General features: G+C 39.9%; 1 protein-coding gene across 1 annotated transcript; it reads left to right on the forward strand.

Annotated features, from left to right (window-relative positions):
• The first annotated feature begins 21456 nt into the window (after nucleotides 1-21456).
• On the forward strand, nucleotides 21457-22434 carry LOC119826662 (histone H3.3A-like). Its single transcript, XM_038348092.2, has 2 exons — nucleotides 21457-21586; nucleotides 21681-22434. Exon 2 carries the CDS (start codon nucleotides 21681-21683, stop codon nucleotides 22089-22091), a length of 411 nt encoding a protein of 136 aa, XP_038204020.1. The 5' UTR covers nucleotides 21457-21586; the 3' UTR covers nucleotides 22092-22434.
• The last annotated feature ends 2644 nt before the right edge of the window (nucleotides 22435-25078 follow it).

A 25078-nucleotide genomic window follows, 5' to 3' on the forward strand; every position in this document is an offset into this window, starting at 1 on the left:
CATTAACAAAGTCAACTGCCCAGAAGTCACTGTTTCCCAAAAGCCAAGGCACAAACCTTGACCATTTCCCGCATGAACCTGTGCTTGTCAGGCTTCTTACTGCTCCAATGAGCCATCTCCTCCTCCCCATAACCAATGGGCCCAAGATAGCCCCAGAGATGGTTAACAAAGGAAGCTCTGGGGGTGATTTATAATTTGCTCACTCTCATACACTCATCCAAGTTAAAAAAATTATCATGCATTCAAATGCCAAAATATTTGTGTTTTTTTTTTAAAAAAAAAAAATCTGGAGAACTGAGAACCAGCTCTGGAGCTTTCAGGCTCTCGGTGAGGCTACAGCCTAATTACTGCCTGCTGGGTGGCACAGTTAAACACAATCAGTCAGAAAGCCTTAAAGATACAATATCCCTTTTCACAAACTGTCTGCTTGTCAATCCCAAGTCACCCCCCTGTTTTAAATCAACCAACCGCCGAGCTGTTATGAACAGCAACTGATTTTCCATGCCGTGCTGCACAACAAAATCGCGCCATATCCTATTTTTAATGGCCACAGTTTTTCAACTGCATAACAAGAGTTAGCTAGCACTGCTGAGCTGAACGGCATCAAAAAATGGGTTCAAGTAGAAATAACACGGAACCCTTGAAGTGAACAAGTACAGACCCAATTACAAGTGCATTGTGATGCCCAGTACCCATTACACCCAAATAACAGTGGGGCAAATTCTTGCTTAATAGTTACATTGTAGATATCAACTTCTTTTATTTTTGTTCCTCCAGAACACAGCATGATACTTAAAAAGAGAGGGAAAAAGCTTAATCACAAATATTATTTTATTAACAAATATCAATGAATGCACAGAGGGTTTTCTGTGATGTCAGTATAGGGGCTGTAGTAGCAAATTCACCACAGAGATGTCCTGGTGCCTTCATGGCCTTCATAGTTTGTCAGGGGGTTTCACTTGGGAAATTCAAATTATCTTTCTTATGTATTGTTCATTAAAAAAGCATCATTCTTCAAACAATATTCTCTTTCATTATTATTAGCACCTTGGGGACATACACCAGCAGTTATTTTTCCTAATTTTTAGAAAAATTTTATCCCATCCCTGAAGCACTGTGAAAACCTAGGGATTAAGAAAGGTGTTCTTTAGATACAAGAAGCTGCCATATAACAAGTTTCTTAATAGCTTGAATTTTTAAAAAAAAATAAGAAAACAATTGCATCTATAAGAGTTAGAGACAGAAAAAATGTATTGAAAATAAACTCATCCTTAAGAACCAGACCTAAGATGTGAATGAAAACATACAAGTGAGGTAAGAATCAACAAAGTTAAAACAAAAAACAGAAAGATAAACCCAATATCTTGCAGATTAGCTAACAATGAATTAAAATTTAATAAAGGAGAGCTGAGTATGAATGTAACTGGTATCATGCTTGTAGCACATATGAGCAAGAAGGAAGGAAGGAAGGAAGGAAGGAAGGAAGGAAGGAAGGAAGGAAGGAAAAATAGAGGAAAAGAGAGAAGGCCAAAAGGAGGATGTCAAATAGTATGTTTTGTTACACATGTAATTTAAAATAAAAGCATAAAGTGTATCAATTCAATAGACATCGTGTTGGGTTGTCTATTACAGTGTTGGAGAGCCATAGGCTCTTCACTACCATCCTGTTCACCCCTGGACTAAATGCTGCTAGTGGGTGACCTTGTCTCTCTCTGGAGGCTAATTTTCACTTGATTCATTTCAATTAGACATTGACTCAATTTACATTTATTTCTGTGTCAGCTGAGTGGTCTATTTACATACTAAAATGTATTTCAACAATAGAGAAAAATCTACAGAAAATGAAAATGTTTCTTAAACATTGTATTGTCTAAGACTTGATCACCTTCCTGGACCTGGGGGGAGTTGGGAGGACCTTGGTCTTAACATAGAGTAGGCAACCCCAATGGCTCCTTGGCCTGGAGGGGGGGGTATGGGTGGAGGGGAGGGGAGGGAAGTGGGAAGAGGAGGGGAGAAGATGGAAATTTTTAAATATAAAAAAATAAACCATATAAAAAACTATGCAAAAAAACAAAACAAAACAAAACAAAACAAAACAAAACAAAAAAAGACTCCAAGGTTAAGAGTATAGTATGCAGCTAGGTGGTGGTGGCTCAAACCTATAATTTCAGCACTTGGGAGGCAGAGGCAAGCAGATCTCTGTGAGGCTGAGGCCAGCCTGATTTATAGAGTGAGTTCCAGGACAGATTCCAAAGCTACAAAGAAATCCTGTCCCCGGGAGGGGGGAGGGAGTATAGTATAGTAGAATACAGTACAATACAGTATAGAATAGTGTAGTATACTTTTGCTGCTTTCCTGCATGCATTTTCTTTTCCTTTGGATGATAAGATAGAACACATGACCCAATATTTCTGGCTGCTTTTGGATCTTTACTGTTTTCTTTTTTTTTTTTTTATTTTTTATTTTTTTATTTTTTTCACATTTAAAAATTTCCATCTCCTTCCCTCCTCCTCCCCCTTCCCTCCCCTCCTCCTCCCCCTTCCCTCCCCCCCATCTCCACCTTCCCTCCCCTCCCCTCCACCCACACCTCCCCTCCCTCCCCCTCAAGGCCAAGGAGCCATCAGAGTTCCCCACTCCATGCCAAGACCAAGGTCCTCCCAACTCCCCCCCAGTCCAGGAAGGTGATCGACCAAGCTGAGAAGGCTCCCACAGAGCCCGTCCATGCAGAAGAACCAGAGCCCAGCACTATTGTCTTTTGCTTCTCAGTCAGCCCCCTTTGTTGGCCACATTCAGAGAGACGGGTTTGGTCGCATGATCCATCAGTCCCATTCCAACTGGGGTTGGTGATCTCCCATTAGTTCTGTCCCACCGTCTCCATGAGTGAACGCACCCCTCTAGTTCCTGACTTTCTCCTTCATGTTCTCGCTCCTTCTGATGCTCATCAGGTCCTTGGGAGCTCAGTCCAGTGCTCCAATGTGGGGCTCAGTCACCTTCCCCATCTGTCGCCAGATGGAGGTTCCCTCACGGTCCTGACTTTCTTTCTCATGTTCTCTCTCCTTCTGCTCCTCATCAGGACCCCGGGAGCTCAATCCGGCGCTCCAATGTGGGGCTCCGTCATTTTCTTCATCTATCGTCAGGTGGAGGTTCTATGGTGATATGCAAGAAACTCATCAGTATGGCTATAGGAACTGGCCTTTTCAGGCTCCCTCTCCTCAGCTGCCCAAGGAACTAACTGGGGGCGTCTCCCTGAAAACCTGGGAACCCCTCTAGGGTCAAGTCTCTTGACAACCCTCAGGTAGCTCCTTAAATTAAGATATATGCTTCCCTGCTCCCATATCCACCCTTCCTATATCCCAAGCACCCCATTCTTCCGAGCTCCCCCCATTCTCCCCTTCACACTTTTCTCTCCCCGTCTTCCCTTGGCCCAGTCTCGCCCAACCCTCAAGTTCCCAATTTTGCCTGGCGATCGTGTCTACTTCCAATATCCAGGAGGATTACTATATCTTTTTTTGGGTGTTCACCTTCTTATTATCTTCTCAAGGATCCCAAATTTATAGGTTCGATGTTCTTTAATTATGGCTAGAAACCGATTATGAGTGAGTACATCCCATGTTCATCTTTTTGGGTCTGGGTTATCTCACTCAGAATAGTGTTTTCTATTTCCATCCATTTGCCTGCAAAATTCAAGATGTCATTGTTTTTTACCGCTGAGTAGTATTCTAGCATGTATATATTCCACAGTTTCTTCATCCATTCTTCCACTGAAGGGCATCTAGGTTGTTTCCAGGATCTGGCTATTACAAATAATGCTGCTATGAACATAGATGAGCATATGCTTTTGTTGTATGATTGGGCATCTTTTGGGTAGATTCCCAATAGTGGAATTGCTGGGTCCTGGGGTAGGTTGATCCCGAATTTCCTGAGAAACCGCCACACTGCTTTCCAAAGTGGTTGCACAAGTGTGCATTCCCACCAGCAATGGATGAGTGTACCCCTTACCCCACAACCTCTCCAGCAAAGGTTATTATTGGTGTTTTGGATTTTAGCCAATCTGACAGGTGTAAGATGATATCTCAAAGTTGTTTTGATTTGCATTTCCCTGATAGCTAGGGAGGTTGAGCATGACCTTAAGTGTCTTTTGGCCATTCGAACTTCTTCTGTTGAGAATTCTCTGTTCAGTTCAGCGCCCCATTTTTTAATTGGGTTAATTGGCATTTTGCCGTCTAGTCTCTTGAGTTCCTTATATATTTTAGAGATCAGACCTTTGTCAGTTGCAGGGTTGGTAAAGATCTTTTCCCAGTCAGTAGGCTGCCTTTGTGTCTTAGTGACAGTGTCCTTTGCTTTACAGAAGCTGCTCAACTTCAGGAGGTCCCATTTATTCAATGTTGCCCTTAATGTCTGTGCAGCTGGGGTTATGCGCAGGAAACGGTTCCCTGTGCCCATTTGTTGTAGAGTAGTTCCCACTTTCTCCTCTATCAAGCTCAATGTATTCAAATTAATATTGAGGTCTTTAATCCATTTGGACTTGAGTTTTGTGCATGGTGATAGATATGGATCCACTTTCATTCTTCTACAGGTTGAGATCCAGTTATGCCAGCACCATTTGTTGAAGATGCCCTCTTTCTTCCATTGTGTACTTTTGGCTCCTTTATCAAAGATCAGGTGTTCATAGGTTTGTGGTTTAAGATCCGGGTCTTCTATACGATTCCATTGGTCAACTTCTCTGTTTTTATGCCAGTACCAAGCTGTTTTCAATACTGTAGCTTTGTAATAGAGTTTGAAGTCAGGGATGGTAATGCCTCCAGAAGAACCTTTATTGTATAAGATTTTTTTGGCTATCCTGGGTTTCTTGTTTTTCCATATAAAGTTGATTATTGTCCTCTCAATCTCTGTGAAGAATTTTAATGGGACCTTGATTGGGATTGCATTGAATCTATAGATTGCTTTTGGTAGAATTGCCATTTTTACTATGTTGATCCTCCCAATCCACGAGCAGGGGAGATCCTTCCATTTTCTGGTATCCTCTTCAATTTCTTTCTTCAAAGACTTAAAGTTCTTGTCAAATAAATCCTTCACTTCCTTAGTTAGAGATACTCCCAGATATCTTATGCTATTTGTGGCTATTGTGAAAGGTGATACTTCTCTGATTTCCCTCTCTGCTTCCTTATCCTTTGTGTATAGGAGGGCAACTGATTTTTTGGAGTTGATCTTGTAACCTGCCACGTTACTGAAGGAGTTTATCAGCTGTAGGAGTTCTTTGGTGGAGTTTTTGGGGTCGCTTATGTATACTATCATATCATCTGCAAATAATGAAAGTTTAACTTCTTCCTTTCCAAATTGAATCCCCTTGATTCCCTTATGTTGTCTTATTGCTATTGCTAGAACTTCAAGCACTATATTGAAGAGATAAGGAGAGAGTGGACAGCCTTGTCGTGTTCCTGAATTTAGTGGGATAGCCTTGAGTTTCTCTCCGTTTAATTTGATGTTAGCTGTCGGCTTGCTGTAAATAGCTTTTATTATATTTAGGAATGACCCTTGTATCCCTAATCTCTCCAAGACCTTTATCATAAAAGGGTGCTGAATTTTGTCAAATGCTTTTTCAGCATCTAATGAGATGACCATATGGTTTTTTTCCTTCAGTTTATTTATATGATGGATTACATTGATAGATTTTCGTATGTTGAACCAGCCCTGCATCTCTGGGATGAAGCCTACTTGATCGTAATGGATAATTTTTCTAATGTGTTCTTGGATTCGGTTTGCCAGTATTTTATTGAGAATTTTTGCGTCAATGTTCATGAGTGAGATTGGCCTGTAATTCTCTTTCTTGGTTGAGTCTTTGTGCGGTTTAGGTATCAGCGTAACTGTAGCTTCATAGAAGGAATTTGGCAGTGACTCTTGTGTTTCTATATTATGAAATACCTTAAGTAGTATAGGTATTAGGTCTTCTTGGAAGCTCTGGTAGAATTCCGCATTGAAACCATCTGGTCCTGGGCTCTTTTTGGTAGGGAGGTTTCTGATAACAGTTTCTAATTCTTCGCGACTAACAGGACGATTTAGAGCATTTACCTGGTCCTGGTTTAACTTTGGTATATGGTATTTATCTAAAAAACTGTCCATTTCTTTTACATTTTCCAATTTTGTGGCATACAGGCTTTTGTAGTAAGATCTAATGATTCTCTGAATTTCCTCTGTGTCTGTGGTTATGTCCCCCTTTTCATTTCTGATCCTATTAATTTGCATGTTCTCCCTCTGCCGTTTGATTAGTTTGGCTAAGGGTTTGTCAATCTTGTTGATTTTCTCCAAGAACCAGCTTCTTGTTTCATTGATTCTTTGGATTGTTTTCTGTGTTTCTATTTTGTTGATTTCTGCCCTCAGTTTGATTATTTCCAGTCTTCTACTTCTCCTAGGTGAGTCTGCTTCTTTTTTTTCCAGAGCTTTCAGGTGTGCTGTTAAGTCACCAATGAGCGCTTTCTCCGTTTTCTTTAAGTGGGCACTTAGTGCTATGAACTTTCCTCTTAGCACTGCTTTCATTGTGTCCCATAGGTTTGAGTATGTTGTGTCTTTGTTTTCATTAAATTCAAGAAAGACTTTAATTTCTTTCTTTATTTCTTCCTTGACCCAGGTGTGGGTCAGTAGTTGACTGTTCAGTTTCCATGAGTTTGTGGGCTTTCTGGGGGTAGCATTGTTGTTGAATTCTAATTTTAATCCATGATGATCCGATAAGACACAGGTGGTTACTAATATTTTTTTGTAACTGTGGAAGTTTGCTTTGTTACCAAGTATATGGTCAATTTTCGAAAAGGTTCCATGAGCCGCAGAGAAGAAGGTATATTCTTTCCTGTTTGGGTGGAATGTTCTATAGATGTCTGTAAAGTCCATTTGGTTCATTACCTCCAATAAGTCTTTCAATTCTCTGTTAGGTTTCTGTCTGATTGACCTGTCCATTGGTGAGAGAGGAGTGTTGAAGTCTCCAACTATTAGTGTGTGTGGTTTGATGGCTGCCTTGAGTTCTAGAAGTGTTTCTTTTACATAAGTGGGAGCTTTTATATTAGGGGCATAGATATTCAGGATTGAGACTTCATTCTGATGGATTTTCCCTGTTATGAGTATAAAGTGTCCCTTTCCATCTCTTCTGATTGATTTTAGTTTGAAGTCAATTTTGTTGGAAATTAGTATGGCCACACCCGCTTGTTTCTTAGGGCCATTTGCTTGATAAACCTTTTCCCAACCCTTTACTCTGAGTAGGTGTCTGTCTTTGTGGTTGAGGTGTGTTTCTTGTAAACAGCAAAATGTTGGATTCTGTTTTCGTACCCAGTCTCTTAGCCTGTGCCTTTTTATAGGTGAATTGAGTCCATTGATATTAAGTGGTATTAATGACCAGTGCTTGTTAACTTCAGTCATTTTTAGTAGTAGAGTTTGTGTGTTTCCCTTCTTCTAGTTGTGCTGGTGAAGGGTCGCTAGATGCCTGAGTTATTGTGGGCATTGTTGGACTCCTTGGTTTGTGATTTTCCTTCTATTACTTTCTGCAAGGCTGAATTTGTGGCTGTGTATTGTTTAAATCTGTTTTTGTCCTGGAATATCTTGTTTTCTCCATCAATGGTGAACGCGAGCTTTGCTGGGTATAATAGTCTAGGCTTGAATCCATGTTCCCTTAGTGTCTGTAGCACATCTATCCAAGCTCTTCTGGCTTTCATGGTTTCCATTGAGAAATCAGGTGTAATTCTGATAGGTTTCCCTTTATATGTTACTTGACCTTTTTCCTTTGCAGCTCTTAATATCTGTTCTTTATTCTGTATGTTTTGTGTTTTGATTATTATATGGCGTGGGGATGCTTTCTTTTGATCCAGTCTATTTGGTGTTCTGTAGGCTTCTTGTACCTTCATAGGAACATCCTTCTTTAGGTTGGGGAAGTTTTCTTCTATAATTTTGTTGAATATGTTTTCTGGGCCTTTGAGATGTAATTCTTCTCCTTCTTCTACCCCAATTATTCTTAGGTTTGGTCTTTTCATGGTGTCCCAGATTTCCTGATTGTTTTGTGTTAAGAATTTGTTAGATTTGTTTAGTTCTTTAATCTGTGAGTTTATTTCCTCTATAGTATCTTCAGAGTCCGAGATTCTTTCTTCCATCTCTTGTATTCGGTTGGAAATACTTGTCTCTGAAGTTTCTGTTCGTTTACTCAGAGTTTCCATTTCCAGTCGCACCTCAGATTGTGTTTTCTTCAATACCTCCATTTCATTTATCAGGTCTTGTACTGTTTCCCTTACCTGTTTGATTGCTTTTTCTTGTTTTTCTTGTTTTTCTTGAGTGTCTTTGAGTGATTTATTTATTTCGTCTACCTTTTTGTTTGTTATCTCCATTTCTTTATGGCAGTTTTTTACCTCCTGTTTAAGGTCCTCTATTATTTTCATAAAGTATTGTTTAAGGTCGGTTTCTTCTATATCTTCTGGGGTAGGGTGTTCAAATCTTGTTGTTTCGGGATGTCTGGCTTGTGGTGATGTCATGTTGCCTTTCATGTTGTTGGAGGAGCTCCTGCATTGACGCCTGCCCATCTCTTCCTTCTAAAGGAGCCCGGAGGCGTTTGGTGTCCTAGACCAATCTTTGCTGTGACTGAAACTGGTTGGATCTCCCCAGTGCCAGAGGAGGACCTATTCTTTGCCTCACAATCTGAAGGAGCCTGCACTCCCTTTGGGTGGGTGGCCTTAGAACAGGAGCAGGACACCTGAGAACACTAGGGAAAACTTGGGAGAGACAGGAAAGGGAGAAGCAGAAGCAAGCCTGCAGAGGGAGCTGGGGGGAGGGGGTCTGTGCTCTCTTCCAGGGCAGGTTGCCCCAGGGTCCCCATTCACTCACCAGTTCAGATGGAATGTCAGGGCACAGGATCAGGGATTCCAGGCAGCCCAGGGTCGCAGCCCAGACAAAAGGGCCAAGGTGGGGGCAGGGCGGGATGGAATACCACACAGCGAACCTGGCAGCACAATCTGAAGAGCCTGCACCCCTCCGCAGGGATCCTCAGACCTGCCTGGAGGCCAGAGTCTGACCCCTTTGGGTGGGTGGCCTTAGATCAGGAGCAGGACACCTGAGAACACTAGGGAAAACTTGGGAGAGACAGGAGTGGGAGAAGCAGAAGCAAGCCTGCAGAGGGAGCTGGGGGGAGGGGGTCTGTGCTCTCTTCCAGGGCAGGTTGCCCCAGGGTCCCCATTCACTCACCAGTTCAGATGGAATGTCAGGGCACAGGATCAGGGATTCCAGGCAGCCCAGGGTCGCAGCCCAGACAAAAGGGCCAAGGTGGGGGCAGGGCGGGATGGAATACCACACAGCGAACCTGGCAGCACAATCTGAAGGAGCCTGCACCCCTCCGCAGGGATCCTCAGACCTGCCTGGAGGCCAGAGTCTGACCCCTTTGGGTGGGTGGCCTTAGATCAGGAGCAGGACACCTGAGAACACTAGGGAAAACTTGGGAGAGACAGGAGTGGGAGAAGCAGAAGCAAGCCTGCAGAGGGAGCTGGGGGGAGGGGGTCTGTGCTCTCTTCCAGGGCAGGTTGCCCCAGGGTCCGCATTCACTCACCAGTTCAGATGGAATGTCAGGGCACAGGATCCCTTTACTGTTTTCTTTTTGCCAGTTCAGTGAGCTGCGCCCTGAAGCATGAAACAAAATGTTATTAGGGGCAATAATACAATGCAACTTGTTTTCTTTTGAAATAAAAGAGGTGACTCTGATTTAAAATAAATGTTAGAAAACCATAAATCTATTTCAGTCTCTCATTTTAAAGATGAAGAAAGGTAGTCCTCAGAATGGCATGGATCCCACAGTACATTTGTCATCAGCAGGCAGTGGCATCATAGCTGATACACCTGGCACTGATTCCAAGACTTATAGTCCTCGTGGGAATGCAATTTATTATATGCAGTGACTCACAAATATAGACTGTGTGAACTTTTTATAAAAGTCTGACTAAAAACTCCAAGAGTAGGGAGCTGATGTGACTTGTAATATAGGCTGTGGCCGGTGGCCAGGTTTTGTAGGATTATTTTTGAATGCCATGTTATCAAAGCATCATTACATTTACATATAGTTATATATATAACGAATAATCATAGGAACTTCAAGGTGGTAACCAAAATAGCTTTTGATGATAAATGGTAGCAAATTCTGGACATTTCCTGAGAGACCAAGGGTCAGTCAGGTGTCTGGGGTTGGCTGGAGCAAGGAAAGCTAAGAGCTGGGCTTAGCAGAGAAGAAAGCCTGGACATTGTTAAGGAGAGGGGTCTTCTGAAGGAGGTGAAAATATCAAGGCCCTGGCTCAGCACTCATCCGGGTTTAGGTTGCATCATTCTCCAACAGCAGAGAGATTTTGAAAATTAGGAGGAAGGTCATGAACCTATTTCTGCTAAGAGACTGATTTCAATATCATATCAAGTGTTCAATCAAGTTTTTCTTTATAGCCTGCCTTTGAATAATTCCTTCCCTTCCTTTTTTTTTTCTCCGAATTTACCCAACATTTTAATAGCTGACATTTCTTACACACTAAAGCTAAAATGCCCTAAACCTCAAATACTTGGATGAAGCATCCTGCAGCAAGAATTGGACCAAAGAAGAAAACAGTTGACATGTTTTCTATATTTGTGGCAATAAAATAGCCTCTCATTTCAGTGTATAAATAAAAGTAAATAGACCCGTTCAATGAGCTGTTGGCAACGATCGGTATGTGATCTTTTCCAGTTTAAACTGAGGAGTAAATCTGAAAACAAAAGCAGTGTGCTGGCTATCTCCCCTAAGAGCTGTTGGGAAAAGAAAAAATGCATTGTTTTTAAAATGGAAGAGCTGAAGACACGGAAAGAAACCTACATTACAACTGAGTAAGGCCATGGAAGCTAGCAACACACATATTATAATCAACAGCATGAGAATGAGGTTTTAGCTTTAAATGATTTATAAAGATTGGGGGAGGGATTATAGATGTTATAGGGAATTTTATTGTCTGCTGCTTCTGTTGTTTTTAATACCACTAGCTTCTCATAAGAATTTTCCCCCTAGGGGATTCTATCCCTGTAACTATATTGACTTAATTTTGAAGCAGCCAGGCAATTAAAAGACGATTCTAATTAATAGACACTAGAATGGCTGTATGTAAAAGATTTAAGCAGTTCATGCTTGGTGCACTAAACGAATCTGAACAAAGTCCTACACATACAAAAACCATCAGGTCTCCATTAGAATGTATCAGCTCAGAGACGTGTAATATTTTTCACAATGGGTAACATGGCTCCCTGCAGCTGAGATCAGACCAAAGAAGAAAACGGATGATATCTTTTCTGTATCTGTGGCAATAAAGTGACCTCTCATTTCAGTGAATAAATAAAAGCAAATGCACCCTTCCCTTAAGAATTCTGCTTTTATCCTCCACAGAGACCCACTAGAGAACCCCAGTGTCTAATTTCCTAATGCTTAGCTAGGCTAAGAGTTTCAGATACCTGGGTCCCAAGCTGGCCTAGGACATGTATAAAAAATTGCACCCTGAGTGGGAAACTTAATCCCTCTGCTCCAATGTCCTCTTATGTAAAATGGGTCAAAGACAGTGCATTCTTCTGAGGGTTATAGGAGAGATTCCATGGGATCATTTCCTAAATCAATTAGTCAGGAGGAAGTCCAGCTTCCAAGTGATGCATGTGATGAAGTTGATGATGATTATATGGAGGCCCATTATTAATGTAAGAGCATCCTATATATTATCAGCATCACAGTTTCTCTAGGAGTAATAGTCCACACTTCAGGGTGTTGGATCATCCATAGCACTATGTCTTCTGTTACTAGTTCCAATGATGTCCAAGCACAGGAAATAGCGATGATCCCTCCATATCATAGATGATAGAAATGGGTTTTTCATACTTTACTATTATGTTACAATGATTACATTTTCTGAATCCATCTATGGAGGGGTGATTGACATAGAAAATTATATATATGTACTTAACATTATAAACTGATAAATTGGGAGGTAAATGTAGGTTCAGTATTATCAATCTGAAGACCCAAAATATAAAATGTTCCCAGCGTCTGAAATCTCTTGAAATGCAATAGGATACTACACATGGAAAACTGCACATTTGATCTCATTCAACAAGCCATGTGATATTATTTAAAATATCATATAAAATTATCTTCACACTATGTATGTAAAGTATTTATAAAACATTGATCATTCCTCCGAGCTCCCCCCATTCTCCCCTTCACATTTTTCTCTCCCCATCTTCCCTTGGCCCAGTCTCACCCAACCCTCAAGTTCCCAATTTTGCCTGGCGATCGTGTCTACTTCCAATATCCAGGAGGATTACTATATCTTTTTTTGGGAGTTCACCTTCTTATTATCTTTTCAAAGATCCCAAATTTATAGGCTCAATGTCCTTTAATTATGGCTAGAAACCGATTATGAGTGAGTACATCCCATGTTCATCTTTTTGGGTCTGGGTTACCTCACTCAGAATAGTGTTTTCTATTTCCATCCATTTGCCTGCAAAATTCAGGGTGGATATGGGAGCAGGGAAGCATATACCTTAATTTAAGGAGCTACCTGAGGGTTGTCAAGAGACTTGACCCTAGAGGGGTTCCCAGGTTTCCAGGGAGACGCCCCCAGTTAGTTCCTTGGGCAGCTGAGGAGAGGGAGCCTGAAAAGGCCAGTTCCTATAGCCATACTGATGAATTTCTTGCATATCACCATAGAACCTCCACCTGACGATAGATGAAGGAAATGACAGAGCCCCACATTGGAGCACCGGACTGAGCTCCCAAGGTCCTGATGAGGAGCAGAAGGAGGGAGAACATGAGAAAGAAAGTCAGGACCGTGAGGGAACCTCCAGCTGGCGACAGATGGGGAAGGTGACTGAGCCCCACATTGGAGCACTGGACTGAGCTCCCAAGGTCCTGATGAGGAGCAGAAGGAGCGAGAACATGAGGGAGAAAGTCAGGAACGTGAGGGGTGCGTTCACTCATGGAGACGGTGGGACAGAACTAAAGGGAGATCACCAACTCCAGTTGGAATGGGACTGATGGATCATGCGACCAAACCCGTCTCTCTGAATGTGGCCAACAGCGGGGGCTGACTGAGAAGCAAAGGACATTGGCGCTGGGCTCTGATTCTTCTGCATGGAAGGGCTCTGTGGGAGCCTTCTCAGCTTGGTCGATCACCTTCCTGGACCTGGGGGGAGTTGGGAGGACCTTGGACTTAGCATAGAGTGGGGAACCCTGATGGCTCCTTGGCCTTGAGAGGGAGGGAGGGGAGGTATGGGTGGAGGGAAGAGGAGGGAAGGGGGAGAAGGAGGGGCGGGAAGGGGGAGGAGGAGCGGAGGGAGGGGGAGGAGGAGGGAAGGAGATGGAAATTTTTAAATATAAAAAAAAATAAACCATGAGAAAGAAAAAAAAAACATTGATCATTTTTGCACTTAGCTTCTAGCTACACTTTGAGACATATCATTAAGTATATGCAAATATCTCAAAGCCTGAAAAATTCCAAAATCTGAAACACTTGGTCTGAAACATTTTGAATAAGGGACACTCCATCTGCATAAATCTCGTTGCTACAGTATGTACATATGCTCACCTTTAACCTCTCAAAGTTTCATCTCTATTTATCATCATTGTTTTTAATGATAAGAATACTTAAGACTTTTCCTTATAGATTTTTTTATAGTGCTGTATGACTAGCTTTAGGTTCAAAGGTACATAGTACAGTGCCAAAATTTGCACACCTTACAAAACAATTACTTTAAAGAATAATGACCCCTGTATTCCTATTTTTGTATGTAGTGTATGTGTAAACTAGTAAGACAAAAAGTAGAATTTAAAAAGGATTAAAAAACATTTAATCTCCTATATATTCTCAGGAATCTTAGGAAATAATGCATTAAGAGATCAAGTTTTGTCTTTGACATGATTTTCTTTTGAGAAGGTAAGAAGTAAGAAAGGCGTCCCAAGGGCTTGCCCAGATATGGAAGCCTCTGCCTGTATATGGAGAGCCTCCCTCTTGTCTGAAAGAGTGTGACCTCCTTGCACATAGATACCAATCTACCCATTCTCATCACAGATGAGATGCTTCGAAGAGCAAGGATTAGACAGCTGTGCAGTATCAGGACAGTACTGACTGTGATTCCAGGCATAGCTTGGCATTCTAAGAAACATACTGAGTTCCAGTGCCCAGCTCTAGTGCTGTCTCTATCAGTATCCGTAACATTTTGAAATGTTATTATCGACTGCATTATGGGCATAAAACTTGGAGCTGTTTTCTGGCCTTGGAAGAGAATCTGTAAGTTACCCAATATCTTTTTAATATGGTTCACTTTCTAGCCATATATCAGACACAATGAATTTCTTTTATAGCTAAGATTGCTGACTGATCCAGTAGCCAAATTGGATCTCTTTTGAGCTAGACAGTCTCATATATCTTGAAAAGTACAATTTGAACTGCAATCACGTAAGAAGCTTTCCATGGACTCTTCCTGACCAGGGTATAGGTTGAAATTGCATTAATCTCTAAGTGTCAGGCTTTGGACAAGATATCCTGAAGTTAGAACTTGATCCCAATGGAGCAAAGCTCAAATAATGATTCTAGAAAGTCTATAAGATAAGAAAGAAATTGAGGCTATTTCTGCAGATAGTTGCCTCCAGGATGAATGAACAGGGAGGAAACACATGTTTCTATGCCTTTGTAGATCTGACATGGTCATTCTCTAGAGTTATTAATTAACCTAGGGATTAGGAATGCAATGGTATTGCAACTAAGAACCCTTCCTGCTCAAATGCAATGTGGGTTTGCAAGATTTAAATTGCAAAGTACTTTCTGAAGTCCATAGAAATTACCTTAAATCATAAATTCCACCATGCTACAATATATTTCTTTCACTCTCAATAAAAATATAGATTTAATATCATGGTTATGTGTGTTGACCAATTTTTTCTTTCTTAAACTTTAGAGTTGTTGTGTAATGCATTGAACATGTAGCTATAACTCAGCTGATCTGATACTGCCTGGTGATGAACTCTGTCCACATCTCCGTCAGTCAAGGTTATCTTTTTCAATTTTTTAACTTATCACTCTCTCGTTCCCTGACTCTTGTGTTCACCTTCTTCACCCTCTGCTTCCTGACACTGCTTCGTTCACTCATTGGTCTTGCTCTGATCCTTATTTCAACACCGCGTTGAGCCATCAAGATTCTTAGCCAACTAGTTTTCTCCTAATAAGATCCTGCAATCTGTGACTCAGATTTAGATGACCACTCTATTTTCTTAAGATATCTTAGAAAATATTTGTTAAATAAATTAGTAATTCACTGTTTCAGAACACCTCGTTGGCTAAATAAAAAAAACAGTTCTAATACATATTATATTTTAATAAACACATTTTTAAACTCTATTGAAAATATCTCCTACATTTATACTAGTTTTTATTCTGGGTCAAAGAACATGTTTCAGAATCAAGCTTGAAAGGCCATCTGTGATGAATATTCTGTACACTTTGAAAATGATAGCTCATTTTCTATGTGGCTGTTCATAAGCTTATCACATTTCTAACATTATGTGATTTAATAATGATAATTAGCATTGCTGCAGATAAAGATTGCAAATAAATGCCTTTTTTCATAATATGGAATAAATGTAGAAAATTATGCCCTTTACTTAATGACACATGCCACTTTGACCTCATTAAAAGGTACTAGTATTAAGTGATTAAGTGTGGGCCTTCCCCAGCTTATGAGTTAAACAATTTATAAGCCTTGCATTGGAAGCATTATATCATGGCATTTGAGAAAATAATGTATCTTCCACTTTCTTCACAACTATCCCATGGATTGACAAGATACAAAAAAATGGATTCATCAAAGTGGTGACAGCAGGTGGCCTTTCAAAATTTTAGCCACTAGAAAATTATTTCCATCATTTTTAACTTGCTTCAAATATTAATGATTAGTTCCAGTGATAATTAGAAATTTCCCTAATTACAGAAAATTGGCACTTGACAAATAACAAATTCTGATATTACTTAGTATTGTGCCAGTTTTCCTATTAATTTGGAAATGCAGCAATTATCACCAGAACTATGTAGGTTAAAGTATGCTGGACTCTGGATAAACAACTTAAAATGTCCAACAAGAAGTTCAGTGTCAAGAAAGTTCAATGTGAGTATTTGAAGACAGAACAGTAGTGACCAATCGTCCCCACCACAGACAGTGGGAAACCACTACAGTTTGGTTTTGGCCTGAACTCTGCAGTTGACATTAGCTGCAGAGCCTAAACAATTCACTTTATTGTCATTATGAAGAAACCATAAGAAATGTTCAAATTCACAAACTGGAAATAATGTAAATCGTGACATACTACGTCTTAAGAGACCATCAGTATTAATTTTCTTCTTAGCTCAACAAAATTTAGAAGACAGAAATTCTCCAATATCATCAGGTGAGAAAGAAGGGACCTTTTCCATGCTCATCAAGTCTTGATATGCAAACGTTTTACATAATTTTAATCTTCTATGTGTGTAGCAGTATGAATACGTAAACCTTGATGTTAAGACCGGGGTTTAAGAAATTTGTCAATCCTCAGTTCACCTTGCAATGGGGACCAACCACACACCTTCCCTTACCTCTAAAAACTAGGAGGCTACAACTCACGTGTTGTTTCCACATCACAATGTATCTACCAGTTTATTCTCAGCATAGTATCTCTTAATTTTACGTAGAATGGGTCTTCATAAGTTTATTGGCGAAAGCAGATTCGTATTTGTATCTTCAGTTTTTCTAAACTATTTACAGAATGCCGTAGGTTCTGAGTTCAGAATCCAGACTGCAACACCATGTCTCTGTTGAAGACCAGCCTCGACAAATTTTGTTTTTCTTGGACTAGAATTATTAAGCCAAAGGAACAGAGATACGAGATAAGAAAGAGACAGAAACACAAACCAGCATTGGGAGGGAAATTCAGTGAATACTAAATCACCCACTTCTATTGCACATGCTTATATTCTTCACTACAAAAAGGGAAGGGCGGAGGCAACAGATTTCATTAATATGATATAAGGAATAGAATTAAATTTTCTGACCTTTGGTCCAGATGGAGCGGATCGACCTCTATACCTAAAATCCTAATTAGCCACACCCTATGTCAGAAACTCTTGTTTGTAGCCACATCTGTTGTCAACAACTTTGAAAGAACCAAAGCAAGCTCAAACTCTCTGACCTCCAGTCAAGGTAGAACAGGTTCACATCTGTGGACCCTCTCAATTCCTCCTTTTTATTTAATAAAGACTGTGCTTCTGCTACAGAAAGGATGACTGTGCCTGGCTTGGGGGCCTCTGTCCCGTTTTCCAGACTTACCTGTCATGGGTACATATATTCTGTCCTGTGTGTCCTGTCTTAGATTGCCTGGGGAAAAAAGATTTTACCTGTCTCTGACAACCAGCCTCTGTGAATAAAGGGTTAAGGGAGAGTGCATCTCTGGGCTCTGTATACCTCTGAGCCAATTTTCTGTGAAGAGAGTTAATCCTATGCCAGCAGATAATGCTTTGTGACATATATACTCCTGTGGCTACAATATCTCCTAATAAAGGAATTGAGGATGACCAGAGGAGGGATTGCCTTTTTAAATTGGACTAGGATGTCTTTAACAGTTTTCAACTACAAGCAAAATCCAAATTTGTCTTATTAAACATATCAAATCTAAGGACTTATCAAGTCAATTTTTTTTTCAGACAAACTCTAACCTTTTTCTAGACAGTAGCATCTTCATCATGATCTAATGCAACTACAAACATTAACGGGTCGATACCATAATTCTAGTATGGAAATTAACAATAAATACCTAATTGCTCAAATCGCAATTCTCTTAAATCCACCTTATTCAGGCTTGGTGACAACAGCATTCATGTTTGCTCAGCATTGGCAGCAGCTGGGGAGCATAGGTGAAGCCACCCTTTGGCCTCTCTGAAACAGAGAAGTCCAGAGGCAGTGGCAGCTATGACGCCAGTGTAGGAGAGGGAGCAGAGTATTTACAAACACTAATTTTTTTTTCATTTGTTTCTGCTCTACCCCAGCTCCTCTAACTATCAAAATATAAACAAGTGTATTTTTCTGCCATCACAAAATATATAAGGCCAAGTGTATGAGTGTAGACACTTGAATACTATTTCCTAGTCCTATATCTATAGTTATATACAATTTTACTCCTGGTCTTTCATCCCCTGCCTTTCTTTTTTATTATCTATTATTGTCTATTTCTGAGCACACCATTCTCATCTGTATACCTACAGTGTAATATTCATTTTGTGGGGTCCTCCACGTTTATCTCCTAGACTGTTGGTCACACGTCCATGTGTTATTTGTTGTGTGTCCTAAGCCACATGTTGCTGCTCCATCTGTAGAAGACCAGCCTCAACGAAGTTTGTATGTTCCAGGGTAGGAGTGTGAGGATTAGAATTATTAAGCCAAAGGAACAGAGATATGAGAGAAATAAAAGACAGAAACACAAAACAGAGGGAAAATCAGTGGATATTGAATTATAGGCGTTTATTTTCCACATTCTTACATACTTCACTCCAAAATGGGGAGAGGGGAGCTAACAGACTTCATTAACATGATATAAGAAATAGAATTGAATCCTCCAGCCTTTGGCCCAGGTGGAACAGATGATAGACCTATATACCCAAAATACTAATTAACTACACCCTAGGTCAGAATCACTTGCTTGTAGCCACATCTGTTGTCAACAACTTGGAAGAGCAAAACTAAACTCAAACTGTCTGACCTCCAGTCAAGGTGGAACAGGCTCACGTCTGTGGGCCCTTAGATGTCTCCAGGTGATATTTTCCTGAAATGTGTAACAATCAATCCACCAAAACCCAACCAATCTGAAAGACTTTTTTCCCATTAAATTGAAAAGTGCCATATATGTCACTGCTGTCACAATAGGAAAAAATTGAGGTCAAGTGATAAAGTGTTCAGATTGCTATTATAATGATAAATAAGACCACAGTTTTCAAAACATGCCATTTAGAGATGAATAACAGAAGAAATATCAAACTGTGACTACACTGAAAAATATTGTGAATTGGTTACCTATCTTCTCATAAAACAAGAAAATAATTGGACTTTTATTCTGTTATTGAAACTGATGTCATACCAAAACAAAATTTCTGGGTCTTCATGGGTTAGGAAACAATGAAATGTAGAGTGAGGTATTATAAAACATTTCTTCCCTGCAGTATGGCTTCCTACCTATAATAATTTTAAAGAGAGGGAGATTATTTTTGTACCATTCCCTTCTAAAGAAGGAAGTCATAAAGGCCCTCGTCTTAGCATCAGACACAGTCCAGTCTTGTGGCATTGACAAATGCACTGTTAATGCCACTCCGGTCCCCAAAGATCCGGTCCTTCAATCCTGTCCACTTGCTAGGATATATTTCTGTCTCTTGAATGTTTAAATTAGATAGCTTACTCCTCTTCGCTCATAGACAATTCTTGTTAACTGATAGCTAGTTTTATTGTTAATATCATAGAGAATGTACAATTCAATACTTCCTTCCTGCAAATCCTGTCAGTCATTTCAGCTTCATTCCAAACACTGGCATCTAAAACCAAAAAAACCCCAGCACTTCCTAAAACCTCAGACAATGACCTCTGTCCCTGCTGGTGTCCAATAGCATTCATGTTGTGTCCTGTCCCACACATGAATTTTGTGAGATTTCATTATTTCACTAACCAGTTTTGTTGTTTAAAAACAATAGATAGTTGTTTCTAATAACAGCCCAATATTGTTGGGCTTTTTTATTTGTATCTCAGAGTAAATCTAACCAAACAAGTAGAAGACCTGTATGACAATAACTTTATATCTTTGAAGAAAGAAATTGAAGAAGACACCAGAAAAATGGAAAGATCTACCATGTTAATTTTAATAGGTAGAATTAACATAGTAAAAATGGCAATCTTACCAAAGGCAATCTACAGATTCAATGCAATGCCCACAAAAATCCCAGCAAAATCTTCACAGACCTTGAAAGAACAGTACTCAACTTCATATAAGAAAGCAAAAAAAAAAAAAAAAAAAAAAAAAAAAAAAAAAAAAAAAAAAAAAAAAAACAGGATAGCCAAAACAAAACAGTCCTGTTCAATAAAAGAACTAAAGAACTTCTGGAAGAATCACAATTCCTGACTTCAAACTCTACTACAGTACAGAAACAGCCTGGTATTAGGCATAGAAACAGACTGGAGGGCCAATGGAACCGAATCAAAGAAAAAAAGAATTAATCCACACACCTACGAACACCTGATTTTTCAATAGCAAAACATATAAAATGGAAAAAAAAGCATAGTCAACAAATGGTGCTGGGGTAAATGGATATCAACATGGAGAAGAATGAAAATAGATCTATATCTATCGCCATGAACAAAACTCACATTCAAATGTATCAAGGACCTCAACATTAAGTCAACCACACTGAACCTAGAAGGAGAGAAAGTGGGAAGTACACTTGAATGCCTTGACACAGGAGACTTCCTAAATATAATCACAGTAGCACAGACACTGAATCACTTAATAAATGGGACCTCCTAAAAATGAAAAGCTTCTGTAAAGCAAAGGACACATCAGCCAGAGGACTGATCTCCAAAATATGTAAAAAATTCAAGAAAGTGGTCATGAAAAGAACAAATAATCCAATTAAAAAAAATGGAGTGCAGACCTAAACAGAGAACTCTCAACAGAGGAATCTAAAATGACTGAAAGACACATAAGGAAATGCTCACCATCCTTAGCCATCAGAGAAATGCAAGTAAAAACAGTTCTGATATTCCATCTTACACTTGTAAGAATGGCCAAGATTAAAAACACTGATGACAGCCGGGCGGTGGTGGCACATGCCTTTAATCCCAGCACTCGGGAGGCAGAGGCAGGCGGATCTCTGTGAGTTCGAGACCAGCCTGGTCTACAAGAGCTAGCTCCAGGACAGGCTCCAAAGCTACAGAGAAACCCTGTCTCGAAAAGCAAAACAAACAAACAAACAAAAAAACCAATAAAAACACTGATGACGACTTATGCTGGTGGGGTTGTGTGAACACTCTCCTGCAGTGCTGGTGGGAGTGCAATCTGGTACAGTGCCTTTGGATATCAGTATGACAATGTCTCAAAAAATTAGGAGACAACCTTCCCCAATACCCAGTAATACTACTTTGGGGTATATACCCAAAGGATGTTCAAGTGTGTCACGAGAACACTTGCTCAACTATGTTTATAGCAGCTTTGTTTGTCATAGCCAGAACCTGGAAACAACCTAAATGCCCCTCGAACAAAGAATGGATAAGGGACATGTGACAAATTTACACAATGGAGTACTACATAGCAGAAAAAATAATGACATCTTGAAATTTGCAGGCAAATGGAAGGATTTAGAAAACATCATATTGAGTGAGGTAACCCAGAGCGGTTTGGTCGTTCGTTGGAGGTAGATCTTCTGTTCCGGTCGCCGATCGCGACTCCCGTTTGCGCGCTCACAGCGGCGCGGCGGTCCCAGCACGGGCCTCAGACTCCGGCTTTGGGTGAAAGAAAATGGCTCCAAAGCCACAGAGAAACCCTGTCTCGAAAAACCAAAAAAAAAAAAAAACCAAAAAAAAAAAAAAAAAAACCAAAAAAAAAAAAAAAAATGGCCCGAACCAAGCAGACCACTAGGAAGTCGACCGGGGGGAAGGCGCCCCGCAAGCAGCTGGCCACCAAGGCGGCCCGGAAAAAAGCGCCCTCTACCGGCGGGGTGAAGAAGCCGCACCGCTACAGGCCCGGGACCGTGGCTCTGAGAGAGATCCGTCGCTACCAGAAGTCGACTGAGCTGCTCATCCGGAAGCTGCCTTTCCAGAGGCTGGTGAGGGAGATCGCCCAGGACTTCAAGACCGACCTGAGGTTTCAGAGTGCAGCTATCGGTGCCCTGCAGGAGGCCAGTGAAGCGTACCTGGTGGGGTTGTTTGAAGATACCAATCTGTGTGCCATCCACGCCAAGAGAGTCACCATCATGCCCAAAGACATCCAGTTGGCTCGCCGGATACGGGGGGAGCGAGCTTAAGTCGAGGCGGTTTTTATGGCATTTTGTAGTAAATTCTGTAAAATACTTTGGTTTAATTTGTGACTTTTTTTGTAAGAAATTGTTTATAATATGTTGCATTTGTACTTAAGTCATTCCATCTTTCACTCAGGATGAATGGGGAGAGTGACTGTTCACAGACCTCAGTGCTGTGGGCGCTGTGGCTCAGGAGTGACAAGTTGCCGATGTGCAGAAGGGATGGGTGATAGTACTTGCTTCTCATGATGCATGTTTCTGTATGTTAATGACTTGTTGGGTAGCTATTAAGGTACTAGAATTGATAAATGTACAGGGTCCTTTTGCAATAAAACTGGTTATGACTTGATCCAAGTGTTTAACCATACATCACTGTGATAGAATGTGGGCTTTTTCAAAGGTTGAAGATACAAGTTTTAACCACAGTGTAACAGTTTTCCTTAAAAAAAAGTAAACCTGGCAGCTATAGAATACACTATGTGCATTTATAATAGCTATTTTATATATTGTAGTGTTCAACATTTTTAAATTAAATGTTTTACATTCAAAAAAAAAAACAAAACAAAACAAAAAAAAAACATAAGTAAAGAAAACCAGCCTTCAATTCACAATCACAGAGAACTTAGACAACAACAAGGACCCCAAGAGAGACATACATGGATCTAATCTACATGGCAAGTAGAAAAAGACAAGATCTCCTGAGTAAACTGGGAGCATGGGGACTATGAGAGAGGGTTGAAGAGAAGGAGAGAGGAAGGAAGGGGAGCAGAGAAAAATGTATAGCTCAATAAAATCAATTTTAAAAAGAAATGAAAGAAGAAGTTAAGTACACTAAAGTAAATACTCAAATAAGAAAAAGCATTGCATGGTCAAATGGAATACTCAAAATAAAACATAATTTTGGGACCATTATCACTCAGGTCAGATAATGACATTGAAGATCAAGAATGAATTTTTTTTTCTCTTGCTGATGCCTCTCTGCTACCGAAGTTTAGACTGAGATATTATGCTCTTTCTTCTGGAATGTCTATTAATATTATAAACTATTGTATTCAAAGAAAGTTCCTGAACATGAAATACATAGAGAGAACTGAAGACACACCCTCTGAGATCTTCTACACCAGTTTTTCTCATGCTTCCTAAAACTGAGTTCCTTATGTCTTGGTGAACTTCCAACCATAAAATTATTTCATTACTACTTCATAACTGTAATTTTGCTGCTGTTATGGCAAAGTATAATGTCAATATCTGTTTTCTAATAGCCTTATGTGACCCCTACCCCTCAAAAGGCTGTGACCCACAGGTTGAGAAGCACTGATCTAGACTATTAATTAGAGTAAAAACCTCACAATAGGTGAACTTTGCTTCAGGCTTATGATTTGATGGGCAATGAAGTAAAGACAGAAGCCTAGGCTTTAATTACTGAGTTGATAGTTAAGTGAATGAGGATTTCTGGGTTTATATACAAGTTTAAATAATCCCTAGGAATAAATTTTATTCTAATCTGTAATAGATTACAGGTGAGCATCTACTTAAGAAGTCAATTAAGAGAAAACTGATAATGAATTTGATATCTTGGTCATGTTCTATTTCTTTTCAGCCTATGCTCACTTGACAGTGGACAGAGAACTTTGCAGTGTGTGAACTTGGCATGGATCTTAATTTCTTTGCTCTACCACCCAAATCTAAGCCTTTTGAAAATTTAGACTAAGTCTATGAAAATATTAAACTCAGGGTTCATAGTCTATGATACACTGTGTTGTAGGAAAATAACAACGTTGGGAAATAAAGAAGGACAACACAATCCCGGGGTTATTGGTCTTATATCTGGTTTCCTTCATTAACATATGGCATAATACAGAGTGTGAGATATCTCTGCTTGCCCAGAGCAATTTCAATAGATTCATTGAAATTCAGATTGAGAGCATCACAAGTCATCACAAGGTGGTGACCTTGCAGATTATTTGTATGTATGTATTCTTCCACAAAGGAACTATATCAGTAGATAGAGTGAGTGCTACCTATCTGTGAAGTCCCAAATATATTTTCCTATGGCAAAGCCTATTGTACCACAATTACAATTGTGTGTCTCTAGGTTCTGCAAACTTTGCATTCCGAAGTTCCATGCTATAGCTGTGTGCACAGCTTCTCAGTCTGTGTTTCTAAAATAGCACTAGATATGCCACCTGGCACATGTGTAATTGTGTAAAAGGAATGAGGAACTATATAATAAGTATGAAACTGCTTCCAGGAAAATAAATTTTACTTGAAAATCTAAAAGCAAAGATGGAAGTAATTTAAATGATAATTTAAACATGCTTTGTGTTTAAAAATATGCAGTTGTTGGTGAGATAGGCTACTAAATGTGAATAAATGGTGTTGCTAGCATGCCTAGATATTGTCATTGTTTGGGTCTTGCTTAGGCAGCCATTCCTAGAAGACACATTCTCACAAAGACTTCTCAATCCATTGACTCTCACAGTGTTTCCACCTGCTCTCCTCTCATGTTCCCTGAGCCTTAGGTACAGGAGTTGTGTTTTCAAGCCACATAATAGAATATCCAATACAAAGTGGCCAGTCCTAAAATCATATGCACATAAATACTAGAAGTGAACTTAGCCAGATATGTGTCTATATATGTGTGTTTAATAATGTATATGTAACCATGTGTGTTTTATGACGAAAATAATAAAAAAGAGACCATCAATTTGAGAGGAAGTAGGCTACACAGAAGGGTTATGTTAGGGGGAAGGGAGGAGCTGGAGTGAGGAAAGAAGATTGGAAGGAATATAATTATATTTCAACTAAAATATATTTAAAAACTTAAATTGTTAAGCTAAACCTAAAACTTCAGAGTTTCAGAGATGCAAAGTTCATGTTAATGAATTAGTAAGGATTGTTTGTTTGCTCATTTCAAATGGCAAAAAGTGTCTCCAATGTGGATTAACACAAAGGAAAGGCATTTGTTTATGGGTAGGACTGCTGGGGGAAAA

The sequence above is a fragment of the Arvicola amphibius genome, chromosome 11 (assembly GCF_903992535.2).
Source record: "Arvicola amphibius chromosome 11, mArvAmp1.2, whole genome shotgun sequence".
Taxonomy (NCBI): Eukaryota; Metazoa; Chordata; class Mammalia; order Rodentia; family Cricetidae; genus Arvicola; species Arvicola amphibius.